This window comes from Balaenoptera musculus, chromosome 19 (assembly GCF_009873245.2).
Source record: "Balaenoptera musculus isolate JJ_BM4_2016_0621 chromosome 19, mBalMus1.pri.v3, whole genome shotgun sequence".
In the NCBI taxonomy this organism is placed as follows: Eukaryota; Metazoa; Chordata; class Mammalia; order Artiodactyla; family Balaenopteridae; genus Balaenoptera; species Balaenoptera musculus.
In genome coordinates this window covers 41,445,475-41,470,908 of record NC_045803.1, presented here as the reverse complement: position 1 = coordinate 41,470,908, position 25,434 = coordinate 41,445,475, and the positions used below count along the sequence as shown (strand labels likewise).

Below are 25,434 nucleotides of genomic sequence, written 5' to 3'. Positions count from 1 at the left end.
GTCCAGATACAAGTCAGGGAGGGAAGCAGAGATGGCAGTTCTCCGGAAGCTTAAAGCCCTGTTTTTAGTACTTTGTGAACACAACAGAAGAGGGAGCTCCAAAACCTTGAAACTAGAAAAGCTATTCTGGCCCACTCTTCCCATCTAAAAGTATAGAAAACGTAATGCACTTTAACAAAGAGACAGAAAAGGTTTACAGTTAAATTTTATATGAGGTTATTAAAACAAAAAAGAAAAAAGAGCAGAATAGCATCCTTAAAGAATGAAAGCACTCCAAAAAGATACATCCACAAAACAAATGAAAATTTTAACTTAGTATTTCAAAACAAATTTCAAAAGCTAAAAGATGTCATAACAAAATGTAACAGTTCTCAAAACATGGTCCCTACACCCCTGGAGACATGTACAGGGGTCCACAAAATCAAAACTATTTTAAAAAATTATTTTCATAATAATATTAGAACATTAATAGCTCTTTTTGCTGTGTTGATATTTGCATGTACTGTGTAAAGGCAAAAACTACTGAGGCCTTAGGATGAGTCAAGGCAGTGGCATCAAACTTCATTCTTAGTCATTGTATTCGTCACCATTGTATGCTTGCAGTTAAAAAAAAAAGCCACTTTCTCTTAAGAATGCCCTCGAAAAAGCAATAAAAAGGGTTAATTTTAGTAAATCTTGACGCTTGAGTACGTCTTTTTTATATTGTGTGACTAAACGGGAAGTACGCATGAAGTACTTCTGCTTAATACTGAAGTATGGTGGATGCCTTGAGGGAAAACACTTGTGTGGATTTTGAGATGCCAGCTTAACTAACCCCCCCCTTTTTTTTTTAGAACACCATTTTTACCTGAAAAATCTGACATACTATGGTTATTCAGACTTGAATAGTTGGCAGACATTTCCTTGAAAATAAAGAAAGTGAGGCTGTCACCTCAGGAAGACAAGTGACAGCAACTGTTGTCAATTATAACATATGAGCTTCCAAGCTGAAATTAGAATTTTGATAAACTTGTATTTGCCACCATGAACTTGATAGATTCCAAAACCTAAAGATCTCTCTGATGAGATTTGTGATGATACTAACAAACATGATTTTTTAATGTTACAAAATGAAATTTGTCAGTATTTGGAAGACAGACATAACTCAGTGAGTTAATATTTTTCAAATGACGGATGCCTGATGTTATTACAAAATCATACATGGGTAAAAGATCTGTTTAAATGCAAAATTACCTGGGGAATTCTCTGGTGGTCCAGTGATTAAGAGTCCACCTTCCAATTCAGGGGACGCGGGTTCGATACCTGGTCGGGGAACTAGGATCCCACGTGCCACGGGGCAACTAAGCCCTCGCCACAACTACTGAGCACGTGTGCCTCAACTAGAGAGCCCGTGTACCGCAAACTAAGGGGCCAAACGCTCTGCAGCCTGTGCATCGCAACTAGCGAGAAGCCTGTGCGCCACAAGGAAAGATCCCATGTGCTGCAACTAAGACCCGACGCAGCCAAAAATTAAAAAAATTAAAAATAAAAATAAATAAATGCAAGATTACCAATGGATTTTAATGTAACAGAGTACAAAAAGTTCATTGATATGGTTTCAGATTCCACATACAACTAAACTTTGAGAAACTACCATTTGCTCAGTTTTCATGTCATATCAGAGAAGAAAATTCACTGAAAAGGCTATTTAAATACTCCCACCTTTTCCAACTATATATCTGTATGACTGTGTGTATATATATATGAAATATATCTATATTTCAACAAAAACAACATATCATAACATATTTAACACAGAAGAAGATATGAGAATCTGGATGTCTTCAATTAAGACATTAAAAAAACATTATATACATTAACATGTAACGGGTATGTTATGTTACCTTTTAATGAATTAAAAAAATATTTTTAAATTTTCTGTTTCAATTTCAAATATGGTAAATATAAGTAGATATAATCCACATTAATAAAAACTCTTTGAAGTTCTAAATAATATTTACGAGTGTAATGGAATCCTGATACCAAAAAGTTTGAGGATTGCTGAAAAATATAAATTAGAATTAGAAAAATTCAGAAAGATTACTGGAAAGATAAGGAAGATTTGAAAATGGAGAAGACAGAATTCAAGAAATAATAAAAATAAAATGAAAGGTCATTTCAGAAATGAAGATCAGAGCAAAAAAACCCAAAATCCAAAAACCAAATAAACAGTAGAACAATTCCATTTCTGAATGTGTATTCAAAAAAATTGAAATCAAGGACTCTAACAGATATGTCTACATCCATGTTCATGGCAGCTTTATTCAAAATAGTCAAATGGTAGAAACAACTCAAATGGCCACCAATAGATGAATGGATAAACAAAATGTGGTATATATCCATACAACAAAATATTACTCAGCCCATAAAAAGGAATGATGTCCCAGCAAGTTATTTTGTAGATATCAACAAACTGATTCTAAAGTTTATATGTAAAAGGCAAAAGACCCAGAAGAGCCAACACAACATTGAAGAAGAAAAACAAAGTCAGAGGACTAATACTACTGGACTTCAAATCTTACTTTAGAACTATAATAATCAAGACAGTGTGGTGTTGGAAGAGAAAAAAAGATCAACAGATAGAATAGAGAGCCCAGAAATACACCTACACAAGTATAGTCCACTGCTCTTTGACAAAGTCAATTCAGTGGAAAAAGGATAGCCTTTCAACAAATGGTGCTAGAACAACTGGACATCCACATACAAAAAGAAAATAAAAGAAATCTAGATACAGACCTTATAACTTTCATAAAAATTAATTCAAAATTGATCTAAATGTAAAACACAAAACTGTAAGACTTCTCAAAGATAACAAAGGAGAAAATCCAGGTGACTTTGGGTTTGGCAGTAAATTTTTATTTTTTATTATTATTATCTTTTGGCCGTGCTGCGCAGCATGCAGGATCTTAGTTCCCCGACCAGGGATCAAACCCATGCCCCTCCTGCATTGGGAGCACAGAGTCTTAACCACTGGACTGCCACGGAAGTCCTGGCAATAAATTTTTAATACAACACTAAAAGCATGATCCATGAAAGAAAAACTTGAGAAGTGGGACTTACTAAAACTTAAAACTTCTGCTCTGCAAAAGACACTGGGAAACTGTTAAGAGACTGAAAAGACAAGACACAGAGTGGGAAAAAATATATGCAAAACACAAATCTGAAAAAAGACTAGTATCCAAAATATACAGAGAACTCTTAAAGCTCAAAAATAAGAAAACCCAATTAAAAATTTAGTCAAGGACTTCACTGGTGGCGCAGTGGTTAAGAATCCTCCTGCCAGTGCAGGGGACATGAGTTCGAGCCCTGGTCCGGAAGATTCCACATGCCACAGAGCAACTAAGCCCATGCGCCACAACTACTGAGCCTGTGCTCTAGAGCCTGCGAGCCACAACTACTGAGCCCAAGTGCCACAACTACTGAAGCCCGCGTGCCTAGAGCCTGTGCTCCACAACAAGAGAAACCACTACAATGAGAAGCCTGTGCACGGCAATGAAGAGTAGCTCCCGCTCTCCACAACTAGAGAAAGACCGTGCACAGCAATGAAGACCCAACACAGCCAAAAACAAAATAAATTAATTTTAAAAAATAATAAAAATTTAGTCAAGGACTTCCCTGCTGGCGCAGTGGTTAAGAATCCGCCTGCCAATGCAGGGGACACGGGTTCAAGCCCTGGTCCGGGAAGATCCCACATGCCAGGGAGCAGCTAAGCCCATGCGCCACAACTACTGAAGTCCATGTGCCTAGAGCCCATGCTCCGCACAAGAGAACCCACCGCAATGAGAAGCCCGTGCACCGCAACGAAGAGTAGCCCCCGCTCGCCACAACTAGAGAAAGCCCAAACGCAGCAACGAAGACCAAAAAGAAAATAAAAAATATATTACTATTTTTAAAAAAAATTAGTCGAAAGATTTGATCAGACACCTCACCAAGGAAGATATACAGATGGCAAACAAACATATGAAAAGATGCTCAACATCATAAATCATTAGGAAATTGCAAATTACAAGATACCACTCTACACTTATTAGAGTGGTTAAAATCCAAAACAGTGACAACTCCAAATATTGGTGAAGATGTGGGGTGTCTTTGTCTGTTTGGGTTGCTATAACAAAATACTACAGCCTGGGTGGCTTATAAACAACAAACATTTATTTCTCACAATTCTGGAGACTGGAAGTCCAAGATCAGGGTGCCAGCATAGTCAGGTTCTGGTGCAAGCCTTCTTCCAGGTTGCAGACTACCTACTTCTCAATGTGTCCTCACATGGTGGAAGGGGGCAAGGGAATTTTCTGGTCTCTTTTATAAGGTCATTAATCTCTTTTATGAGGGCGTTCATGACCTAATCACCTCCCAGAGGCTCTACCGCTTAGTACCATCACATTAGGCATTAGAATTTCAACGTATGAATTGGGAGGGGAGGACACAAATATTCAGACCATAGCATGGGGGCAACAGGAACTCTCATTCACTGTTAGTGGAATGCAAAGGTATCTTCCACTTTGGAAGATAGTTTGGCAGTTTCTTACAAAGCTAAACATGGCTTTTACCATAAGACCTAGCAATTATGCTCAAGTGAGTTGAAAGTTTATGTCCACACAGAAACCTGTATGTGAATGTTTATGGCAGCTTTATCCATAATTGCCACAACTTAGAAGCAACCAAGATGTCCTTCAATAAGTAAATGGATAAACAAACTATGGTACATTTACATAGTGGAATATTACTCAGCAATAAAATGAGCTATGGATCAAGCCGTGGAACGACATGGAGCAGCCTTAAATACACATTACTAAATGAAAGAAGTCAGTTTGAAAAGGTTATACACATATAATTCCAACTGTATAACATTCTGAAAAAGGCAACATTAAAAAGATCAGTGATGTACAGTATGATGACTAGTTACTAACACTGTATTACATATTTGAATGTTGCTAAGAGTAGATCTCAAAAGTTGTCATTGCAAGAAAAAAATTTTGTTACTATGTAAGATGACAAATGTTACCTAGACTTATTGCAGTGATCATTTTGCAATGTATATAAACCTCAAACCATTATACTGTACGCCTGAAACTAAGTTAATGTTATATGTCAATTATATCTCAACTAAAAGATTAAAAAAATTTTTTTAAAGAATCAGTGGTTGCCAGGGGTTATATACTGTATGATTACAACTATATGACATTCTGAAGAAGGCAACAGGAAAAAGGTCAGTGGTTTCCAGGGGTTCAGTGGTGAGGGACGGATGAATAGGTGGAGCACTGGGGATTTTTAGGTCAGTGAAACTATTCTGTTGATACTGTAATGGTGGACACATGACTATACATTTGTCAAAACCCACAGAACTGTACAACACAAAGAGTGAACCCTAATGTAAACTATAGACTTTAGTTAATAATAATGTATTATTATTGGTTCAAAAACCATAACAAATGTACCACGTGAATGCAAGATATTAATAATAGGAAAACTGGGAGGGGATATGGGGGAGGTGTTATGGGGGGAAGAGTATATGGGAACTCTTTGCACCTTCTGCTCAATTTTTCTGTAAACCTAAAACTGCTTTTAAAAACAAAGTCTGTTAATAATAAATATTTTTAAAAAGGGATGAAGTACCCTTTATGCTAAAATATGGATCAACCTTAATAATATCATGCTAAGAGAAAGAAGCCAGACACAAAAGGCCACATATTGTATGATTCCATTTACATGAAATATCTAGAACAAGCAAATCCATGGAGACAGAAAGCAGATTAGTGGTTGCCACGGGCCGGGTGGAGCTGGAAATGAGGACTGACTGCCTAATGGGTATGGGGTTTCCTTTTGCGTTGATGAAAATGTTCTGGAACTAGACAGTGGTGATGGTTGTACAATGTACTAAGTGACACTGAATTGTATACTTTAAGTTTTATAGGATGTGAATTATATCTCAAAAAAAAAAGCAAAAAAAAAATTTCCCGACTTTGAGGGCACCATATTGGTAGCTCTGTACTATGCAATGATCTAATACACTGAGAATCTTGTTATAAGGGGACAAAAGCTAAGGTCAGTTATGATTTCATTCAGTGCCCTGCTGCATTTCACATGCCTTTCACTGCAGTCTATTTTGAAGAGCAGACATTTTAACATTTTTAAAGGGAACTAGAATTATCAATCAAATGATAAACTGCCATTGGGACAGATTTTTTTTTATGATTCATATGAAATACAGGTCTTAAGAGATTATGCACTCAGTTTCAATGGTTATAAAGAGAGTGAATACAAATAGATCAGAGAACAAATCAAACACTGCACATCATAGATGTCAAGAACAACAGAATAATCTTCCAATTTTACTATATGGGCCACAATAACCACAATGGGCAGAAACATGCTTTAATCATGAAAACATCAAGTAATCCCCTTATAGAAAACCATTTATAGTTCACTTGGAAACTGAATTCATAATCTTTAATAAAGCCTATTTATAATAATGATGAAAGAGTTTCAAATAAATAAAACTTAAATAAAAAAGGCCTCAGGAATCAACATGAAAGATCTCCCACTACCAAATTTGGGACAAGTTCTTAAATCAATAAGTTTATAATTATATTAAGAAAACATAGGCTTCCCTGGTGGCGCAGCGGTTGAGAATCTGCCTGCCAATGCAGGGGATACGGGTTCGAGCCCTGGTCTGGGAAGATCCCACATGCCGCGGAGCAACTAGGCCCGTGAGCCACACCTACTGAGCCTGCGCGTCTGGAGCCTGTGCTCCGCAACAAGAGAGGCCGCGATAGTGAGAGGCCCGCGCACCGCGATGAAGAGTGGCCCCCCGCTTGCCACAACTAGAGAAAGCCCTCGCACAGAAACGAAGACCCAACACAGCCAAAAATAAATAAATAAATAAACAAATGTGGGGTTTAAAAAAAAAAGAAAACAAAACAACCCTCGTTGGTCACCTTTGGAGGACGCTAAGAAAACAACTCATTTTTCTAAAAACTGGTAAATAAGGTGAAAAATATCAAGCATTTATCCTTTCTTTCCTATACAAACTGTGCCTCAGGATAACCAAATAGTTGGCATGAGGAAATGTCTTTTTATATAAGTATTACAACTAACAAATATTAAAGAATTTTAAAATTATCATTTTGCAATCCCGAATGAATTAATGGACCCTAGGCAATCATATTCAATGACTGATAATATCACAAAAAGAACACCAGATGTTATATACTTCCTGATGGAAGTATACACCATCACTTATGGTCTTGCAAAAAAACCCAAAAAAACAGGGACTTCCCTGGTTGCGCAGTGGTTAAGAATCCGCCTGCCAGTGCAGGGGACACGGGTTCGATCCCTGGTCCTGGAAGATCCCACATGCCGAGGAGCAACTAAGCCCGTTCACCACAACTACTGAGCCTGCGCTCTAGAGCCCACGAGCCACAACTAACTGAGCCCGCGTGCTGCAACTACTGAAGCCCACGTGCCTAGAGCCCATGCTCCGCAACAAGAGAAGCCACTGCAGTGAGAAGCCCGCACACCTCAATGAAGAGTAGCCTCCCTTCACCACAACTAGAGAAAGCCCGTGCACAGCAACGAAGACCCAACGCAGCCAAAAATAAATTTAAAAAAAAATCAAACCTGAATGTGATCAAGCCTTATCTAACTACCAATTCATAGGAAATACAAGGAACAGAGGTAAATGTTAAACATCTTAGGAATGTAGTGAGCAAAATCCAGATTGTAAGAAATTATTCAGGACATGACTAGTTTCTTCAAAAACAATAGAAAATACAAGAAAAATAATGGGAAGAACCTGTAGATCAAATAAGATTTAAGGTAAATATCAACCAGTTGCAATAGACCTTATATAGATCCTGATTCCAAAAATTAAAAAAAAAGAAAAAATGTATAGGACAGTGGGGAAATTAGAAAACTAATTGGATATTTGATAATATTAAGAAATTACTGTTAAGTATTTTTAGGTTTTATATGTGATTTTGAAAAAAGATTTTAGGGACTTCCCTGGTGGTGCAGTGGTTAAGAATCTGCCTGGCAATGCAGGGTACACAGGATCGAGCCCTGGTGGGGGAAGATCCCACATGCCGCGGAGCTACTGAGCCTGTGTTCTGGAGCCTGTGCTCTGGAGCCCCTGCTCTGCAACAAGAGAAGCCACCTTAGTGAAGAGTAGCCCCCGTTTGCCATAACTAGAGAAAGCCCGCGCGCAGCAACGAAGACCCAACGCAGCCAAAAATAAGTTAATTAATTAATTAATTAATTTTAAAAAAACGATTTACTGTTAAGCCATGGTAATTACAAAAGTCTGATATTGGTGCAGGAGTAGATAAACAGAACAATGGAACAGAATAGAAAACCCAGAAACAGACCCACATTTATAAAGTGACTTGGAATATAGCAGAGATAACACTACAAATAGGTTCCGGGAAAACTGGCTATTAGCATAGAAAAATACAATTATATTATATCACATATCATATATAAAAATAAACCCCAAGTGGATTAGATTTTTTTAAAATCTGGAATCCATTGTTTCCAGATATCAAATGAAATAGATCATAATTAATTAATTAATTTATTTATTTGTTGGCTTCGTTGGGTCTTCATTGCTGCGCTCAGGCTTTCTCTAGTTGCGGGGAGCGGGGGCTACCCTTCGTTGCGGTGCGCGGGCTTCTCATTGTGGTGGCTTCTCTTGTTGTGGAGCACGGGCTCTAGGTGCGCGGGCTTCAGTAGTTGTGGTGCACGGGCTTAGCTGCTCCGCGGCATGTGGGATCTTCCCCGACCAGGGCTCGGGCCCGTGTCCCCTGCATGGGCAGGCGGATTCTTAACCACTGAGCCACCAGGGAAGCCCCTGGATAGATTAGACATAATGTGAAAAGCAAAGCTGCAGAATTTTTAGAAAAAAAAACGCAGGACCCTATTACATCAGTGTAGGGGAAAACTTCATAAATAAAACACAAAAATCACACATCATAAGGAAAAGTAAACTTGACTACCTTAAGATGAAAATTTTCTGCATGACAAAGGATAAATATTTATTAGAAATTTTTAGTACAGAGAAATATAACAAAGAAAACAAACATACAGAAAAGGTCTATAATTGTACCACCAAGATTATCCCTTTGGATATTAAAAAGAAAGTAATGCTTATTACACAGCCAGAAAATTCTAACAGTACAGAAAAGTACAGAATAAAAGTAAAAGCCTCTCTCCCCCAAGGTGACCACTGTGATTTTATACAGAAGAATTTTAGAATGCATATACCAGCACATTCATTTAACTGAAAAGTATCCATGTTTTGGGAATTCCCTGGCCATCCAGGGGTTAGGACTCCGCTCTCACTGCCCAGGGCCTGGGTTCAATCTCTCGTTGGGGAACGAAGATGTGCAAGCCATGTGGCGGAAGGATAAAAAGAAAGAAAGAAAGAAGGAAGGAAGGGAGGATGGAAGGGAGGAAAGAAAAGTATCCATGTTTTATTGGTAAGTAAAAAAAGCAAATTGCCGAATAGTATATATGCTCTATTCCTTAAAAAGATAAAGAAGGATACCTATGTGTGTATACTTGTATAAGCAACAGAAAAGGAGAGGGAAGAATATTCTTTTACTTTAGATACTTTTGTATCGTTTGAATTGTCAGAATGAGCACAATTTTGTTATTCACATGTAATAAAAACAAGCTAACAAGCAAAAAAAAAAAAAAAATCCTGCTACATATTATTCTAGCTGGAAAATGGAAGGGGTATGTGCCCCCCCAAATCAAGTTGAATAAATTTTTAAAAAAGAAAGAAGGAAAGGAAAAAAGAAAAGAAAGGTACACCAGTATGTCAAGCCAATAAAGCTTTTCTTAGGTAACTTGTAAATTAGGGGAGCTCAAAGTATTAATAGTTTGGAAAAGAAAAACCTGAAATATCTACATCAATCTATCTATATGCACACCAAACCATTATCTTTGGGGTGGGGTGGGGGATTTCCAGAAGAAGGACCGATTAATACCCTCTTTGCTCACTCATGTAGTGTTTGACTGTTACCAGCATGTATTAATTTTGATAAATTTTAAATAACAAATAATTGAAATAAAATAAAACCAAGTTATTGCATATCCCACAAATAAAAAGTACTAGAGGAAGCAAGAAAGGTAACTTTGTTATGGTTAGAGCGCAGGCTCTGGAATCAGAGTCCTGGGTTAATAAACCCTGGCTGCATTACTTACGGCTGTGCGGCTTCGGGCAAGAGTCTAAACCCAATTTTCCTCAACTGTAAAATAGGAACAGTAACAGCATCTGCTTCACAGGCGTGTTATGGGTATTAAATAATGCAGTGAAAGCATTTAACACAGGGCCTGCCATTACGATGCAGTGAATTTAGGAAGGCTAAAAGTTGAATCAGGAACGCTGATAACTTTTCCAACATTTCTACTCCTTAAAAACTTAAAAAGCAAGCTGTGTGAGTCAGACCCCAGGTCAGAGGTGGGGTCAGCAGTCACTCCGCCCGTTTTACCTCTAGGACGAAGTCAAGGCACTGATCTAAACGCCTCGAGAGATCAGCTGCTATTCCTTTTACATCAGACCCATTTCTGAGTCTCAAAAGGAGGCTACGCATCCAGATGGATCAAAGAAATCGCCAAGTTCTTGAGGTGAAGACTGGACGAAGAGAGGGACTGATCAAGGAACATCCTTTCCCATTTCACCCCAACCAGGAAAAGCCCTCTCGGGTCGTTAGTTTCCGAAACTGCCAAAATTAACGCCCTTTAACGCCCTTTATGGCTCCTCAATAGCACCCCGACCTCAAAAGCCCTCTCACAGCGCTTCCCTTCTCCCGCCAATGCCCCTCTTGGGGCTCATTTTCCTTCCACTAGTTCAGACTGTCCAGTTCTGTGTTCCTGGCCTCAGGGTCCGCTTAACCTTGTTTCTCCTTCTCCATTTTAGACTCGGCTTCTCTCCCTCAATTTCTCGCCCTCCACCCCAAACTCCCCGGTTACTTCAGTTCCTTCACCTCTACTTCACTGTAACCCTTCCGCTTCAGTAACCCCTCCTCCGCCTCAGAGACCGCTCCTCCGCCGCCGTTCCCCGCCATCTACCTCAGGTTCCTCTGCCTCCCCCTCAGTTTTCTCCCCTCAGCCTCTAACCCCAAGCTCCCGATCCAGGCCCTCCCGGCCTGGCCCTACCGGGTTGCTCCAGGGTCAGCGCCCCCAGGCGGCGGATGCCCTCCTCGTCCAGCTCCCACTGCTCCGCCATTCCCGCCCACCTGCCCCACTCCGCCGCTCACCTGTCACCGCCCGCGAGGACGCCCGGCGCGCTCCAAGCCCCGCCCCACGCCTCCAGGCCCCGCCCCACCCCGCGCGTCGCCGCGCTTCCGGGGGCCGTTATTGCCCGGGTCACGCTCCTGCCCACCCGCCTCAGGACCTTAGACCATGGTATGGAACCCGCCCTGGCGGGGGCCCCAAAACCGCTAAAACAGCGAATGGGTGCGATGTGGCGGAGGATTAGGGCTGTGGGGTTAGGAACCTGACTCTGGGACACAGGGGGTGGATATAGCCCCAGCTTTGAAGGGTTTGGGGGCTAGTTCTGAGGAGTCAGAAGAATGTACCTGCTTTGAGAGTTGAAGTGCTTTAGCTCTGAGGGTGTGGGGGACGCCAGGTCTGAAGGGTGGGAGTGTGCTTCTGACGGGGTGGTCTTCATATCTCTAGTGCTTGGGGATGTTGTCTCTGAGGCAAGGCGGTGGGCGGGAGGGTGACCGTGGTGGGTGTGGGGGGATCTGAAGGATTGGGTTGGAGGGCAGCTCTCTGAGGCATGATGGGAAGCTCCAGATATGAAACGTTGTCTCTGAGGAGTTGAGGTCCTGTCTTTAGAGCATGAGGCAGTTCTAGTTCTAGAAACTGCTTTGGAAGGAGCTCCTCTGGGAGAGAGGGCTCAGTGTGGAAAAGAGAGATACCTTTTGGGATGGGGTGGGGATGACTATGCTGGGGCTGCCCCATTTCCTGCAGTCAATCTGGCAAGAAGCCTTTTGTCCTTCAAGTACTACAGGCCCCCAGCCTGTGACTGAGGGCTCTTCCCAGGCCGGGGTAGTTCTGCACTAACCAGCTCCTGAGCAGTCTTTGGGAAGAAAACTCTGGAAAGCATAACCACATCCTTAACCCCAACCCTCCCTCCAGCAGGCTTCTCTTGAGAGCCCACCTGTGGATGGGCCATGTACCTGTAAGAAGGAGGCAAACTCTGTGGCAAGACCCCTTGTCATACCCTATCTTTAATAAGAAAAGAGGAACTGAGACCGGAACTGTGGCTCACGTTCAAGGAGCAGGTTTTATTTGGCACCCAAAATATGCACACTTGGGACACTTTCACTGAGCTCTCAACCAGCCTGTCACCTTTAAGGAGAATAGAAAGCAAAATCAAGAGTCCTTGCATATTTATGCTTTCTGGTCTAGGTGGGGTCCTTAGTTACCCTCAGCTTGTCATGTTCAGCTTTACCTATGTTTAGAAAGGCCAGGACTCAAAAGCTTAGATTAGCTCACTAGATTGGCTTTTCCAGCTCTGCTTCTGTGAGTCGTGACACCATTACAGTTTGTAATCTTTCTCTTCATGTCCCTTTTAATTCTTCTAGCCTCAAACGGGCCATGTATAATTGTTGTTCTTTATATCTGAATATTTCAACAAGGCTTGTTATAAGAAGAGAACCCCACCCCCTTCTTTGTTGCATGCATTTATTTTCCTAACTCAGCTGTCAAAATAGGAGATGCAGATTTCTGTTGGAGAAGTGGGCTTTTCCTGCCTTGAGAAACCACCTCTTATTTTAACATTCTTTCCCCCCACCAACATTTTAATACAAATTTTGAAACATTTAGAAAGTTTGAAAGAATTTTACGGTGAAACTATATACCCACCACCTAGATTCTACAATGAACATTTTGCTGTAATTGTTTAATCACATATCCTCTATCCATCCTTCTATCGATTAGTCTTATCTTTAGATAAATTTTAAAATAAGTTACAAATATTGGTACATTGCACCCCAATCACTTCAGCATGCATAATGTTTACCTAGAATTTGTTAACCTAAAACAATCAGTTATTTTTTACCAGCAAAACAGGTTTATTTGGGAGCAGTAAAGAACTGCAACTCAGGACATGCAACCAGGGTGAACCACATGCAAGTCTGGTAAAGCAAAAGATGAAACTCTTTTATAGGGAGAAGGGGAAGTTGGGAGGGGCTGTTATAAACAAAAAATCCATTGGAGGAAACTGGGAGTTTGAAGTATAGTGACTTTCCATTGGCTGAGTTGTGACAGTCTCTCACTGGCTGAGCTGTGCCAGGCAAGAAGAAAATCTTCCTCCTGCTGGCCAATAGTAAGGTAGTATCACCTCCTGCTGGAGCTTTGAGTTATGTCTCTTTCGTTGGATCTTTTATTGACCTTGAGTGGCATGTGTGTGAGAGCTCCCTCTTCTGGCCTCCTGACTCCATTTTAGTGAGGCTTCCCTTTATTTTCACAAATTCAGTATTGTTTTATGGTTCTTTTTTAGGTAAAATGTTACATACTATTTATGACCTAAATTTTTTTAATAAGAGTAGTGCTCCTTGAGTGTTTTTTTTAAAGTCTGATACAGATTGTATGTTTGATGGCTTTCTGCTTTTCTATAGTGTTGATAAGTTAGGTCATCTTGAAGCAAAATGGACAATTTGTTTATGAATAGATAACCTTCAACTTTTAACAATGAACTGGGGAAGGTTAATGATCTTTGCTGCTTTTGTATATATAAAAAGGAACCCACAGCATTCAGCCATCCTGCCATGGCCTTAATAATGTAGTGTCTCTGCAGGTATGATTCCAAGAGAGCCCTGACATATTCAGTGGAGTGGGGAGCACCTCATCATAACTCTTTCAAAAAGAGCTTTATTAAGATATAATTCACATACCGTACAATTTACTATTTTAAAGTGTACTATTCAGTGGTTTTTAGTATGGTCACAGAGCTCTGCAGCCATCACCACAATCAATTTTAGAGCATTTCCATCATCCCAAAGAGAAATTCCATATGTATTACAAGTCATTTTCCATTTCCCCTCCAATCTCCCCAGCCCTAGGCAACCACTAATCTATTCTCTCTATAAATTTGCCTATTCTGCACATTACATATAGATGGAATAATATGTGGTCTTTAGCGTCTGGCTTCTTTCACTTTGCATAATGTTTCAAGGTTTCGTCTATGTTCTAGCATGTATCAGTACTTCATTCCTTTTTATTGACAAATAGCATTGCATTGTATGAATACACTACAGTTTGTTTACTAGTTCATCAGCTGATGGACATTTTGGTTGTTTCTACTTTTGGGCTATTATAAATAATTCTTCTATGAATGCCTGCAAATTTTGCTTGCAAATTTGCCTGCAAATTTTGTTTGGTCATAGGATTTCATTCCTCTTGCACTTATATCTGGAAGTGGAATTGCGAACCATGTAAGAACTCTGTGTTTAATGTTTTGAGGAACCACTGAACTGTTTTGCAGAGCAACTGCACCATTTTACACTCCCATCAGCAGTGTATGAGATTCCTAATTTCTCCAATCTTTGTCAGCACTTGTTATTATCTATTATTTTGATTCAGGTCATCCTAGTGGGTGTTAAATGGTATCTCACTGTGAGTTTTGCTTTGCATTTCCTTAATGACTAATGACGCTAAGTATGTTTTCATGTGCTATTGGCCATTTGTGAATCTTCTTTGAAGAAATGTCTATTTAGATTCTTAACCCACTTCTTTTTAAATTAATTAATTAATTTATTTATTTATTTATTTACTTGTTTTGGCTGTGCTGGGTCTTCGTTTTGGTTTTTTTGTGTTTTTTTAAATCAAATTTCTTTTTTTTAATTACACTATACTAGGTGTGCTTTATTTATTTATTTATGGCTGTGTTGGATCTTCGTTTCTGTGCGAGGGCTTTCTCTAGTTGTGGCAAGCGGGGGCCACTCTTCATCACGGTGCGTGGGCCTCTCACTATCGCGGCCTCTCTTGTTGCGGAGCACAGGCTCCAGACGCGCAGGCTCAGTAATTGTGGCTCACGGGCCCATTTGCTCCGTGGCATGTGGGATCTTCCCAGATCAGGGCTCAAACCCGTGTCCCCTGCATTGGCAGGCGGATTCTCAACCACTGCGCCACCAGGGAAGCCCTGTTTGTTTTTGTAGTATGTTTTGAAAGTGTGAAGTGTGAATCCTCAAATTTCGTTCTGCTTTTTCAAGATTGTTTTGATTATTCTGGGTCCCTTGTATTTCCATATGAATTTTAACATCAGCTTGTCAATTTCTGCAAAAGAAAAAAAAAGCAGTTGTAATTTTCATAGGGATTGTGTTCAATTGTACAATAGATCAATTTGAAGAGTATTGCTACCATAACAATATTGTCTTCTGATCCGTGAACATGGGATGTTTTTCCATTTATTTAGGTGTTTTAAATTTTCTTTCAACTATGTTTTGACATTTTCAGAGTACAAGTATTGCACTTCTTCTGTTAAATTTATTCCTAATTACTTTGTTCTTTTTGATACTATTGTGAATGGAATTGTTTTCTTAATTTCATTTTTGTGTTGTTCATTGCTGGTGTATGAAAATACAGTTGACTTTTTATATTGATCTGTACCCTTCAACCTTCTTGAACTCATTTCTAATAATTTAATAGTGAATTCCTCAGGATTTTCTTTATGCAAGATCACATCATCTACAAATAGAAATAATTTTACTTCTTCCTTTCCAATATGGATGCTTTTTATTTCCTTTTATTGCATAGATCTCTTTTCATTTTCCCTTTAGGAGGAGCCTGGTATACCTCATGAGTCAGCAGAGGATTTGTTTCATTTCAACGTCGGGGGCTGGCATTTCTCGGTTCCCAGAAGCAAACTCGCTCAGTTCCCAGACTCCCTGTTATGGAAGGAGGCTTCAGCGTTGACCTCTTTGGAAAGCCAGAGGCTATTCATTGACAGAGATGGTTCCACATTCAGGCATGTGCACTATTACCTCTACACCTCCAAACTCTCCTTCTCCAGTTGTGCAGAACTGAACTTGCTCTATGAGCAAGCACTGGGTTTGCAGCTGATGCCTTTGCTGCAGGTAAGATACTCTTGTCTTCCAGGAGTGGTGATCAGTAACATAAGCCTTACATCACTAAAATGTTGTGTCCTTTTATATATTCGTTGCTGAGATGATCCTCTTAATGAGGAAGTGTGATGAGTGAGATAAGGTAATAAATGGTACACTAGAAATGCATGTTCTGAATAAAGGATTTCATCTGACTCTGCCTTATCTATGCCAGCAGCCACCACAGACCCAGGATAGGACTTTCCATGGCCTGAAAGGGTGTTCTTGACTCTTGGAAATCCTAGCTTAAGCTTCTTCTTTCTTTTGTTGTTGAATTTTAAAAGGTGGAAACACTAGAAATTGTAGGATTTGCTACATACACTGTGTCTGAGATTTAAAATCTAAAAGATTTGTCAAGAACATTACTTCTCGGGACTTCCCTGGTGGCCCAGTGGTTAAGAATCCTCCTGCCAATGCAGGGGACATGGGTTCGATCCCTGTTCTGGGAAGATCCCACATGCCGCGGAGCAACTAAGCCCGTGCGCCACAACTACTGAGCCTGCGCTCTAGAGCCCGAGAGCCACAACTACTGAGCCCATGTGCCACAACTACTGAAGCCCATGCGCCTAGAGCCCATGCTTCAGAACAAGAGAAGCTACCACAATGAGAAGCCCACTCGCCGCAACTAGAGAAAGCCCGTGCACAGCAACGAAGACCCAATGCAGCCAAAAATTAATTAATTAATTAATTTAAAAAAAAAAAAAAAAGGACATCACTTCTCACTGTGCCTGTTAGGTACACAATGTTCACTTACAGCAAAGTAAAACGTCCTCCAAACTGCAGAATCTTTCATTCGTCTTCACTTCTCTGTTTTCCAAGACTTCTTTTCTTGGTGTAAGAGCTTTAAATACCTTTACTTTTAAACCATCATAGTATCACTGAAGAACATTACCTTCTTTCCTAATTTTTCTCCAGACTACAGAAATCATTTCTGTGGTTTATCTTAATTAGTTTATTCTTAGTTTTTGAACAATGATTTTTTTTAACCTGGAAGAACTAAATATTATGACTGGGAAGGACCATTGGCCATGCTCCCTGTTAATCCTACTGTCTGGACAAGGTGTTGTTTATTCTGTCTTCACGAGCACTGACTGACAAGCCACAGTGCAGCTCAGTGCACTACGAACTATGCCTCTCCAACACCTCAAAGAAGAGAATTGAGGTAGACCATGCATATCTGGGTCATATGGGAATGAGAACATTTCATAATGCATGTTTTCATGGACACTGTTTACGAAATCAGTGTTTTCTCTTAAAAGGTATTATACAGGGCTTCCCTGGTGGCACAGTGGTTGAGAATCTGCCTGCCAATGCAGCGGACACGGGTTCGAGACCTGGTCTGGGAAGATCCCACATGTCACGGAGCAACTGGGCCCGTGAGCCACAACTACTGAGCCTGCGCGTCTGGAGCCTGTGCTCCGCAACAAGAGAGGCCACGATAGTGAGAGGCCAGCGCACTGCGATGAAGAGTGGCCCCCGCTTGCCACAACTAGAGAAAGCCCTCGCACAGAAACGAAGACCCAACACAGCCAAAAATTAAATTAATAAATTAATAAATTAATTTAAAAAAAAGGTATTATACATTTGGAAATCAAAATCCTTAACATACTCCAGTGCAAGTTGTTGTATATTCTTTTCTTTTTATTTTTTTTAAAGTTACCCACCCGAAATAAAAATTCGTTCAACTATCCCAGGAACTGAGTACTAGAATTGCTTACAATTGGCTTCCAAATCACTTAATCAGCCTGGAATGTCAAGATGGCTGCTGATTTTTTTTTGGGGGGGGGTTGCACCACGCGGCTTGTTCCCCGACCAGGGATCAAACCTGGGCCCCTGGCAATGGAAATGCTGATTCCTTACCACTGGACTGCCAGGGAATTCCCAAGATTGCTAATGATTCTATACCAAAGCACCATATTGTGGGGAAAAGGAGGGAGTCACTTGCAGAAAATCAGAGAGATCAAGGCAATTTTTTGAAAACCATTTTAAGAGCACAAGCCTATTCTACAGTTTATCAGCCCTTTAATTCCTTTGATGTCCTTACTTCCCAAATTGAAACAAAATATATTTGGGAAGCAACTTCTAAATGGGAGGTAATAACTCAGAAGCCAATGAAGTGGTCCAATTTCAAAGTTCCAAGTTGTGTGAGCAGTAGAAGTATTTGAGGAATCATATGGATCTGCCTCCCTAAAACAGACCAAAAAACAAGTGCTTATGTTTTGGAAATGGTGCTCTAAATAAACATTTAGGCCGGCCCAGCTGAAGTGGTATTTATTCATTGAAGCAGAGTGTAAATATAGCTGGAGAATCAACAGCAATCTCAAGCAAATCAACAGCCTCACTCGTTTCCATCATTTTCCCCACTCCTAAGGCCTGTCCACATACTCAGGTTCTTACCTAAGTGTACAAACATTTTGCTTGGAGAAAATGGAGTTTGCCAGTTCTAGTCTAAAGACCCTTCTCAGGCAGCCCACCTTAATGCATTCAGCCAGTATTTATTGAAAGCACTGTGGTTACCAGGCATTATTCCTTTGGGCTTTAAGGAAAACATAGGATGATCCAATAAAAATATAATATAAACCACATATGTGAGCCACGTGTGTAATTTAAATTTTTCTAGTAGCCACATTAAAAAAAATCAAGTGAAATTAATTTTAATATTATATTTTATTTAACCCAGTATATTTAAATACTGTTATTTCAATATGTAATCAATATTTTTAAATTAATATATTTTACATTCTTTTTATGTGCTCAGTCTTCAAAATCTGATGTGTATTTTACACTTAAAGCACATCTCAGATTCAGACTATCACATTTCAAGTACTCAATAGCCATATATGGCTAATGGCTACCATATTGGACAGCACATATCTAAATTGTTCTAACCTGTTAGTGCTGCTCACTGTAGAGTCCTTCAGATTTAGCCCCTAGCAATAAAAATGGGACTTTGCCTCCCACTAACTAAAGTTCCCATGCACGCAACAGGTGGCATATCCTACACAGGATTATCTATAATATAGTAAACTTTGTTGGAAAGCCATATAGGAGCCAACAAGTAGAATGAGATGGGAATCTTCTGGAGGACAGGTGCCTGAGCTCACACTGCTGCTCTGCTCTCTACCCTTCCTCATCGCCTCACATCCCTACCCTTTATCTCTCCCGTCCCCCAGCCCCGTCCACCTGCCCACCCCACCTCCCCCTGGCCTATAGCTTTGGCCTTCAAAGGGCACACTCAATACCTATTATTGTCTTGATTCTAAGTGTAACATTTATTGTGTATTGAGCACCAATCACAGGCCAAGCACTGGAGATATAGGAATAAACCATACAGCTGTACAAGGTCAGATAGAGGTGTGTGCTATGAAGAATAGAGCAGTGTTTCCTGTGTAATAGTGAAGGAGGATGGCATTTCTGTATTCTAGAACTTCTTGGGGTTTCAGAATGTGTTTATATGATTTTCTTTTTGTATGTATAGTTTTTATTTATTCTATCAGTCACTGCCCTCATAGTACTGGAATTTAGTTGAAAGAATAAAGCATTTACATCTAATCTGCTTGTTTTGTAATGTACTGATGTGTAGTATGTGGTAAGGAGATAGCAAGTGACTGAGGCCAGCTACTCCTTTAGAAAGAGTGGTCAGGACTGGCCTCATTGACAAGGCAACATTTGAGCAGAAGACCGAATGAAAGAGGGACAAGTCATGCAGACGTCTGGGAAAGAGCTTTGAGGCATAAGGAACAACAGACACAAATGGGAGCTTCCCTGGTGGCGCAGCAGTTAAGAATCCGCCTGCCGATGCAGGGGACACGGGTTCGAGCCCTGGTCCAGGAAGATCCCACATGCCGTGGAGCAACTAAGCCCGTGCGCCACAAATACTGAGCCTGCACGCCACAATTACTGAGCCTGCATGCTGCAACTACTGAAGCCCGCACACCTAGAGCCCGTGCTCCGCAACAAGAGAAGCCACCGCAATGAGAAGCCCGCACACCGCAGCGAAGAGTAGCCCCCGCTCGACGCAACTAAAGAAAGCCTGTGCGCAGCAACGAAGACCCAGTGCAGCCATAAAAAAATAAATAAATTTATTTAAAAAACAAACAAACAAACAAACACAAATGCCCTGAGGTTAGAGTGACTTGGAAGAGGCAGACTCAGCAGCCATTGTCAGGTGCAATGAGAAGTAAGGAGATGCCGGGACTTCCCTGGTGGTCTAGTGATTAAGACTCCGCGCTTCCAGTGCAGGGGGTGTGGGTTCAATAGCTGGCCGGGGAACTAAGATTCCACATGCCATTCGGTGTGGAAAAAAAAAAAAAGTAGGGAGATGCCAAAAACAGATGAGGTCAGAGGAGGCTATGGACCAGATCTTGCAGAGTCTCACAGGTGACACTGAAGACTCAGGATCTATTCTAAATGTTATAGGTACCTTTTGGAGATGTTTAAAGAAAGAAGTAAAATTATCAAATTTAACATTTTAAAAGATCATTAGACCTTGGGTTAAGCAGTGTTTTCTCAGGTACAACATCAAAAGCACAAGCAACAAAAGAAAAAATAGATGAATTTTGAATTTCATCAAAATTTAAAAATTTTGTGCTTCAAAGGACACCATCAAGAAAGTAAAAAGACCACACACAGAATGGAACAAAATATTTGCAAATCACACATCTGATAAGGGACATGTATCCAAAATATATAAAGAACATTTACAACTAAACAACAAAAAGACAATCAAATTTTAAAATGAGCAAAGGATTTGAGTAGACATTTCTCCAAAGAAGATATACAAATGGGCAATAAGCACATGAAAAATGCTCAATATCATTAGCCATCAGAGAAATGCAAATCAAAACCATGATGAGTTACCACTTCACACCCACTAGAATGCCTCTCATCAAAAAGACAGTAACAAGTGTTGGCAAAGATATGGAGAAACTGGAACCCTCATACACTGCTGATAGGAATGTAAATTTGTGCAACCTCTTTGGAAAACAGTCTGGCAGGTCCTCAAAAAATTAAACATATCATTATGACCCAGCAGTTCCACTCCCACGTATATACCCAAGAGAAATTAAAACCTACAGGATGTCCACACAAACACTTGTAGACAAATGTTCATAGCAGCATTATTCATAATAGCCAAAAAGTGGAAACAACCTGTATGTTCATCAGCTGATAAATAGACAAACAAAATGATATATCCATACAATGGATTATTAGTTGTCAATAAAAAGGAATGAAGTACTGATACACGTAACAACAAAGATGAACTTTGAAATGTTATGCTAAGTGAAAGAAGTCAGACACAAAAGACCATATACTGTATGATTCCATTTATATAAAATGTGCAGAATACACAAAGTTAATAGGGACAGAAAGTAGATTAGTGGTTGCCTAAGGCCAAGGTATGGGGTGAGAAGGATAGGGTGAGCAAAAATAGGCAGTGGACTGTAAATGGGTACAGGGTTTCTTTTTATGATGTTAAAATAGATTGTGATGATGGTTGCACAACTCTGTGAACATACTTAAAATCATTGAATTGTATAAGTGAGTAAATTTTATCATTAATATATAACATAAATAAAATTTATTCACATTAGATATAATATGAAATATATTTCAATAGAGCTATAAAAACATCATTAACTCCTGGCTTAACATTAGACCTGGAGTCAGCAAACTATTTACATCCCATGGACCAAATCCAGCCCAGTACCTTTTTTGTACAACCTGTGAGCTAAGAATTGCTTTTACAGTTTTAGATGGTTGAAAAAAATCAAAAGAAAAATATTTTGTGGCACATAAAAATTATATGAAATTCAAATTTCAGTGTTCATTAACAAACTTTTATTGGAACACGCCAAGCTTATTTGTTTATATATTGTCTATAGCTGTTCTCAAGCTACAATACAGAGTTGAATAGTTGCAACAGGAACTATATTCTCAAAGCCTAAAATATTTACTATCTGGCCTTTTACAGAAAAAATTTTGTTGACCCTTGGCCCAGACTCTACTGGGGCATGGGAGGAGCAGGAAGACAAGTTAGGAGGCTCCTGAAGCATTCAAATGAAAGATAGTGATGGTTTGGCCTAAGGTGGTAATGGTAGATTTAGAAGTGTTTAAATTCTGGATATGTCTTGATGACAGAACTGATAGGGTTTGCTGATGAATTGGAGGTAGAGTGAGAGAGAATGGATAACTCCTCTGTTTGTATCCTGGGCAATCAGGTGAAAGATGGATTCTGAGGTGCAGGCTCAGAGGGAAAAATCAGGAGTTCGGATTTGAATGTATTAAGTTTGAGAGGGAAGAAAATGGTGCTTGTCAAACATCCAAGTGGTGATGGGGAGGAGGCAGCCAGATGTATAGATGTGGAATTCATGGAAGCAGTCAGGTCTAGAGACATAAATTTGGAGTCATCAAAGTTGGTATGTAAATCCATGAGCCTGGATGCTTAGGAATGTCATATCTTGTTCACAGGGGAGATATAAACTAGTCATTACAGGTCTGTACATTAATGTCACAGTGCTTCCTAGGACCTTCTGTGTAATTTGGGAAGTCCCCTTTGTGTAAATGTAAGCTGCTCCAAGCCTCTCATATGCTATCAGCTTGGTTGTGAGTCATAGCTGCTACTGCAGAGTGTGAAATTTTTCTTCAGGGTAATTCACAAGGGTTCAAGGTTCATGGCAGACTGTTGATTCCCTTTTACTTGCCCCCTTGAAGTCCACCGAGGACTTAGTATGTTGACAGTATATGCTACTTGTGTTTCCTTTTTCACTGCCTTCTGAGGACTTCTAAGTTTGGAAACTTAAATCGTTCCACCTGTGAGTGTTCGGCTACCAACAAGCAACCCAAAAACGCCTGCATTCCTTGTGCTCAAGGGAGCCAGAGAGTTTTTATGTTGATCACACAAATGATGCTTTTAAGAAAACAGACCACTGATGAGTCTCACATTTCCTATTACTCATGATGTGAAGACAGATTACCACTGTGATCTTGTAAAGGAAGATTATGTAAACAGCAGATATTTATCCCAACAGTGTAGCTCATCTGTTGATATGGGTAAGTGGACAGCTCAAGTGTAAATGCCTTGACATGGCATCAGGGTTCCTCACAGGACAGCCCATCTGCTTGTCCTGACTCATATCCCAACACATATACACACCTACATGCATGCATGGGCACATATGCATGCACATATGCACACACACACACACCCCTCAGTGTTCAGGCATTTCACTGAGCACCCTAAATGCTTTCTCTCCACACCTTTTCACTTGCTGTTCCCTCTTTCTAGAATGCTTCCCCTTCAAGATTTAGCCTAAATGAGGCCCACTGGAAGCCTAGCCTGACATTTCCAGGTGGAGTTTTGCCTCTCTGCTCTCAGATCAGTGCTAATTCTGTTGAGACCATGTATTCATATGTCTTTCTCCCGCACTAGCTTGTATTCTTTTCATGTTCACATTCCCAGCATCTCTCACAGTACTGGGCCTATAACAGGTGTTTAATAAATATCTGCTGAGAGAACATTGAATGATATACCCAAGATGATCTGTGAAGGCTGAATCTACTTCAGGGTGAGGGGGCTGGAGCTGGCAGTGGAGGGGCAGGTTTGAGACGCTGATAGGTGTGTCTTATTTGGCTTGTTTGGCTGATAGCAGCTGTTCTGAATATCCTTTTGTTCTACTGGCCTTGCTTCCTTTGAGCTTCCAAGTGGTGCTGGCCCTCCTTGTCTTTACAAAGCAGTTGGAGATTTGCAGTCTCCCCCAAGCTCTCTTACCATCACATTCCTTCCAACAGCCCACATCAGAGCATAAGGCATCTCTGAGCACTGCTGCTGCTTTGGAAAACCTCCGTTAAGTCCCAAGGCTCTGCCAGTAGGGCATTTGTCAGCCATCTTTTGGCAACCGTACACACACACACACACGCACACGCACACACACACACACACTCGCCCCTGTGCCATCAGTCTTATGTTGCCTCTGATTGACATATTTTTTCACTATTACCTAGGCCAAAAGCAACATCAGTTATCCTTGTGCTAGCAAGTAGCCATTTGAATTCAGGTCTGTATTTCCCTAAAGAAATCCTCCCTCTAATAACTTTCTGGGTCATAATATATGAAGAGTAAAGTACCAGAAGTAATATTCAGGCAGAAAAAAAGGGAATTGAAGTCCACAGAAGACCAGCCACACGCTCTGTGGCAACTTCAGTCAGCAAAGCCAAAGGACAGCTGGAAGCATGGGCTCTCTGAAGTGCTCTTCACTCATTCATTCATTCATTCCACAAAAATATATTGAGATCCCACAGACACTATTGTGGGTGCTGCAAATACAGCAGAGAACAAAACAGGCAGGGTCCTCATGGTCTTGGAGGTTATATCTATTAGGGGAGACTGGCAGACAGTAAATAAATAAGTAGGTGTTATTGAGACCAACAAAGCATGTTGAAGGGGTTAAGGGATGCTTCCCATGGATTCTTACAGCACCCAAATGGCTTCCCATGAGAAGAAGGCCTTGTATTTCTAGAAATCAGAGCAAGGATTGGCTGAGAAAGTTTAGAAAAAAACCTAGTTGAGGCTCCTTGGCCTAATGCTTCCAGCATGTCTTGAGTGGCAGGAATTGCGATCTTTGTAGATTTACTTGTTTGTGGGTTTGTTTGTTTTTTTTTTCCTTTTCAAGATTTGTCAAACACACCTTTTTTGGGGGAAAATGGTACTGCTTACACTTTACATTAGTGGAAGTAGCAGGAAATGGAGATTTCATTTCTATAAATTAGATCATTCTTCCCTCAACTAGCACATCTCTCAAGCTAGTCGGACTCTCATTACTGACCCGCCCCAAAGGACACACCTGGGTACGAAAGAGAACCTCCAAATAGTGTTTCTAGGTCCATCCTCAAACAGGTTGTTCTCCCAGGTAGGGATTCCCTCCCCCAACATGTCGCCTCCCCAGTGGCTGATTTAGAGTTGTTCAAGGGCACCATTGTTTCTTCCACTGAGAATCTCGGGATTTGAATCTGCAGATAAAGTAAATGGCAGGTTCAGGTTCCTGTGATTCGGTTAGCTTAGGATAGGCTTGGAATGATATGCTGTCTCTTGCAAGCTCTCCCTAGTTTCACTTCCTTTTCATGCTACTTCACCCAATGTCTTTCAATCCATTACCAATCAGACCCAAGCTGAGCCCTTTCTTCCTGTCATCCTGTCTCCATCTCCTCCTTCATCCCTGTCCTTCACCCCATTAGATCTTCCTTCTGGACTCCAGCTCCCAAGTTGGAATTGCTGCCTCCA

General features: G+C 40.5%; 2 protein-coding genes across 2 annotated transcripts in view; one reads left to right on the top strand and one right to left on the bottom strand.

Annotated features, from left to right (window-relative positions):
• The window catches only part of LRRC36 (leucine rich repeat containing 36), a 69,070-nt gene extending 57,801 nt beyond the window's left edge, over positions 1 to 11,269 (bottom strand). Inside the window, exon 1 of the mRNA XM_036834226.1 lies at positions 11,200 to 11,269. Within this exon, the coding sequence (XP_036690121.1) occupies positions 11,200 to 11,269 (70 nt within the window). The remainder of the gene's footprint in view (positions 1 to 11,199) is intronic.
• A 135-nt stretch (positions 11,270 to 11,404) lies between these two features.
• KCTD19 (potassium channel tetramerization domain containing 19) overlaps positions 11,405 to 25,434 on the top strand; it is a 31,648-nt gene continuing 17,618 nt past the window's right edge. The window contains exons 1-2 of the mRNA XM_036833863.1: positions 11,405 to 11,448; positions 15,831 to 16,127. Of these exons, the coding sequence (XP_036689758.1) occupies positions 11,446 to 11,448; positions 15,831 to 16,127 (300 nt within the window). The 5' untranslated portion in view covers positions 11,405 to 11,445. The remainder of the gene's footprint in view (positions 11,449 to 15,830; positions 16,128 to 25,434) is intronic.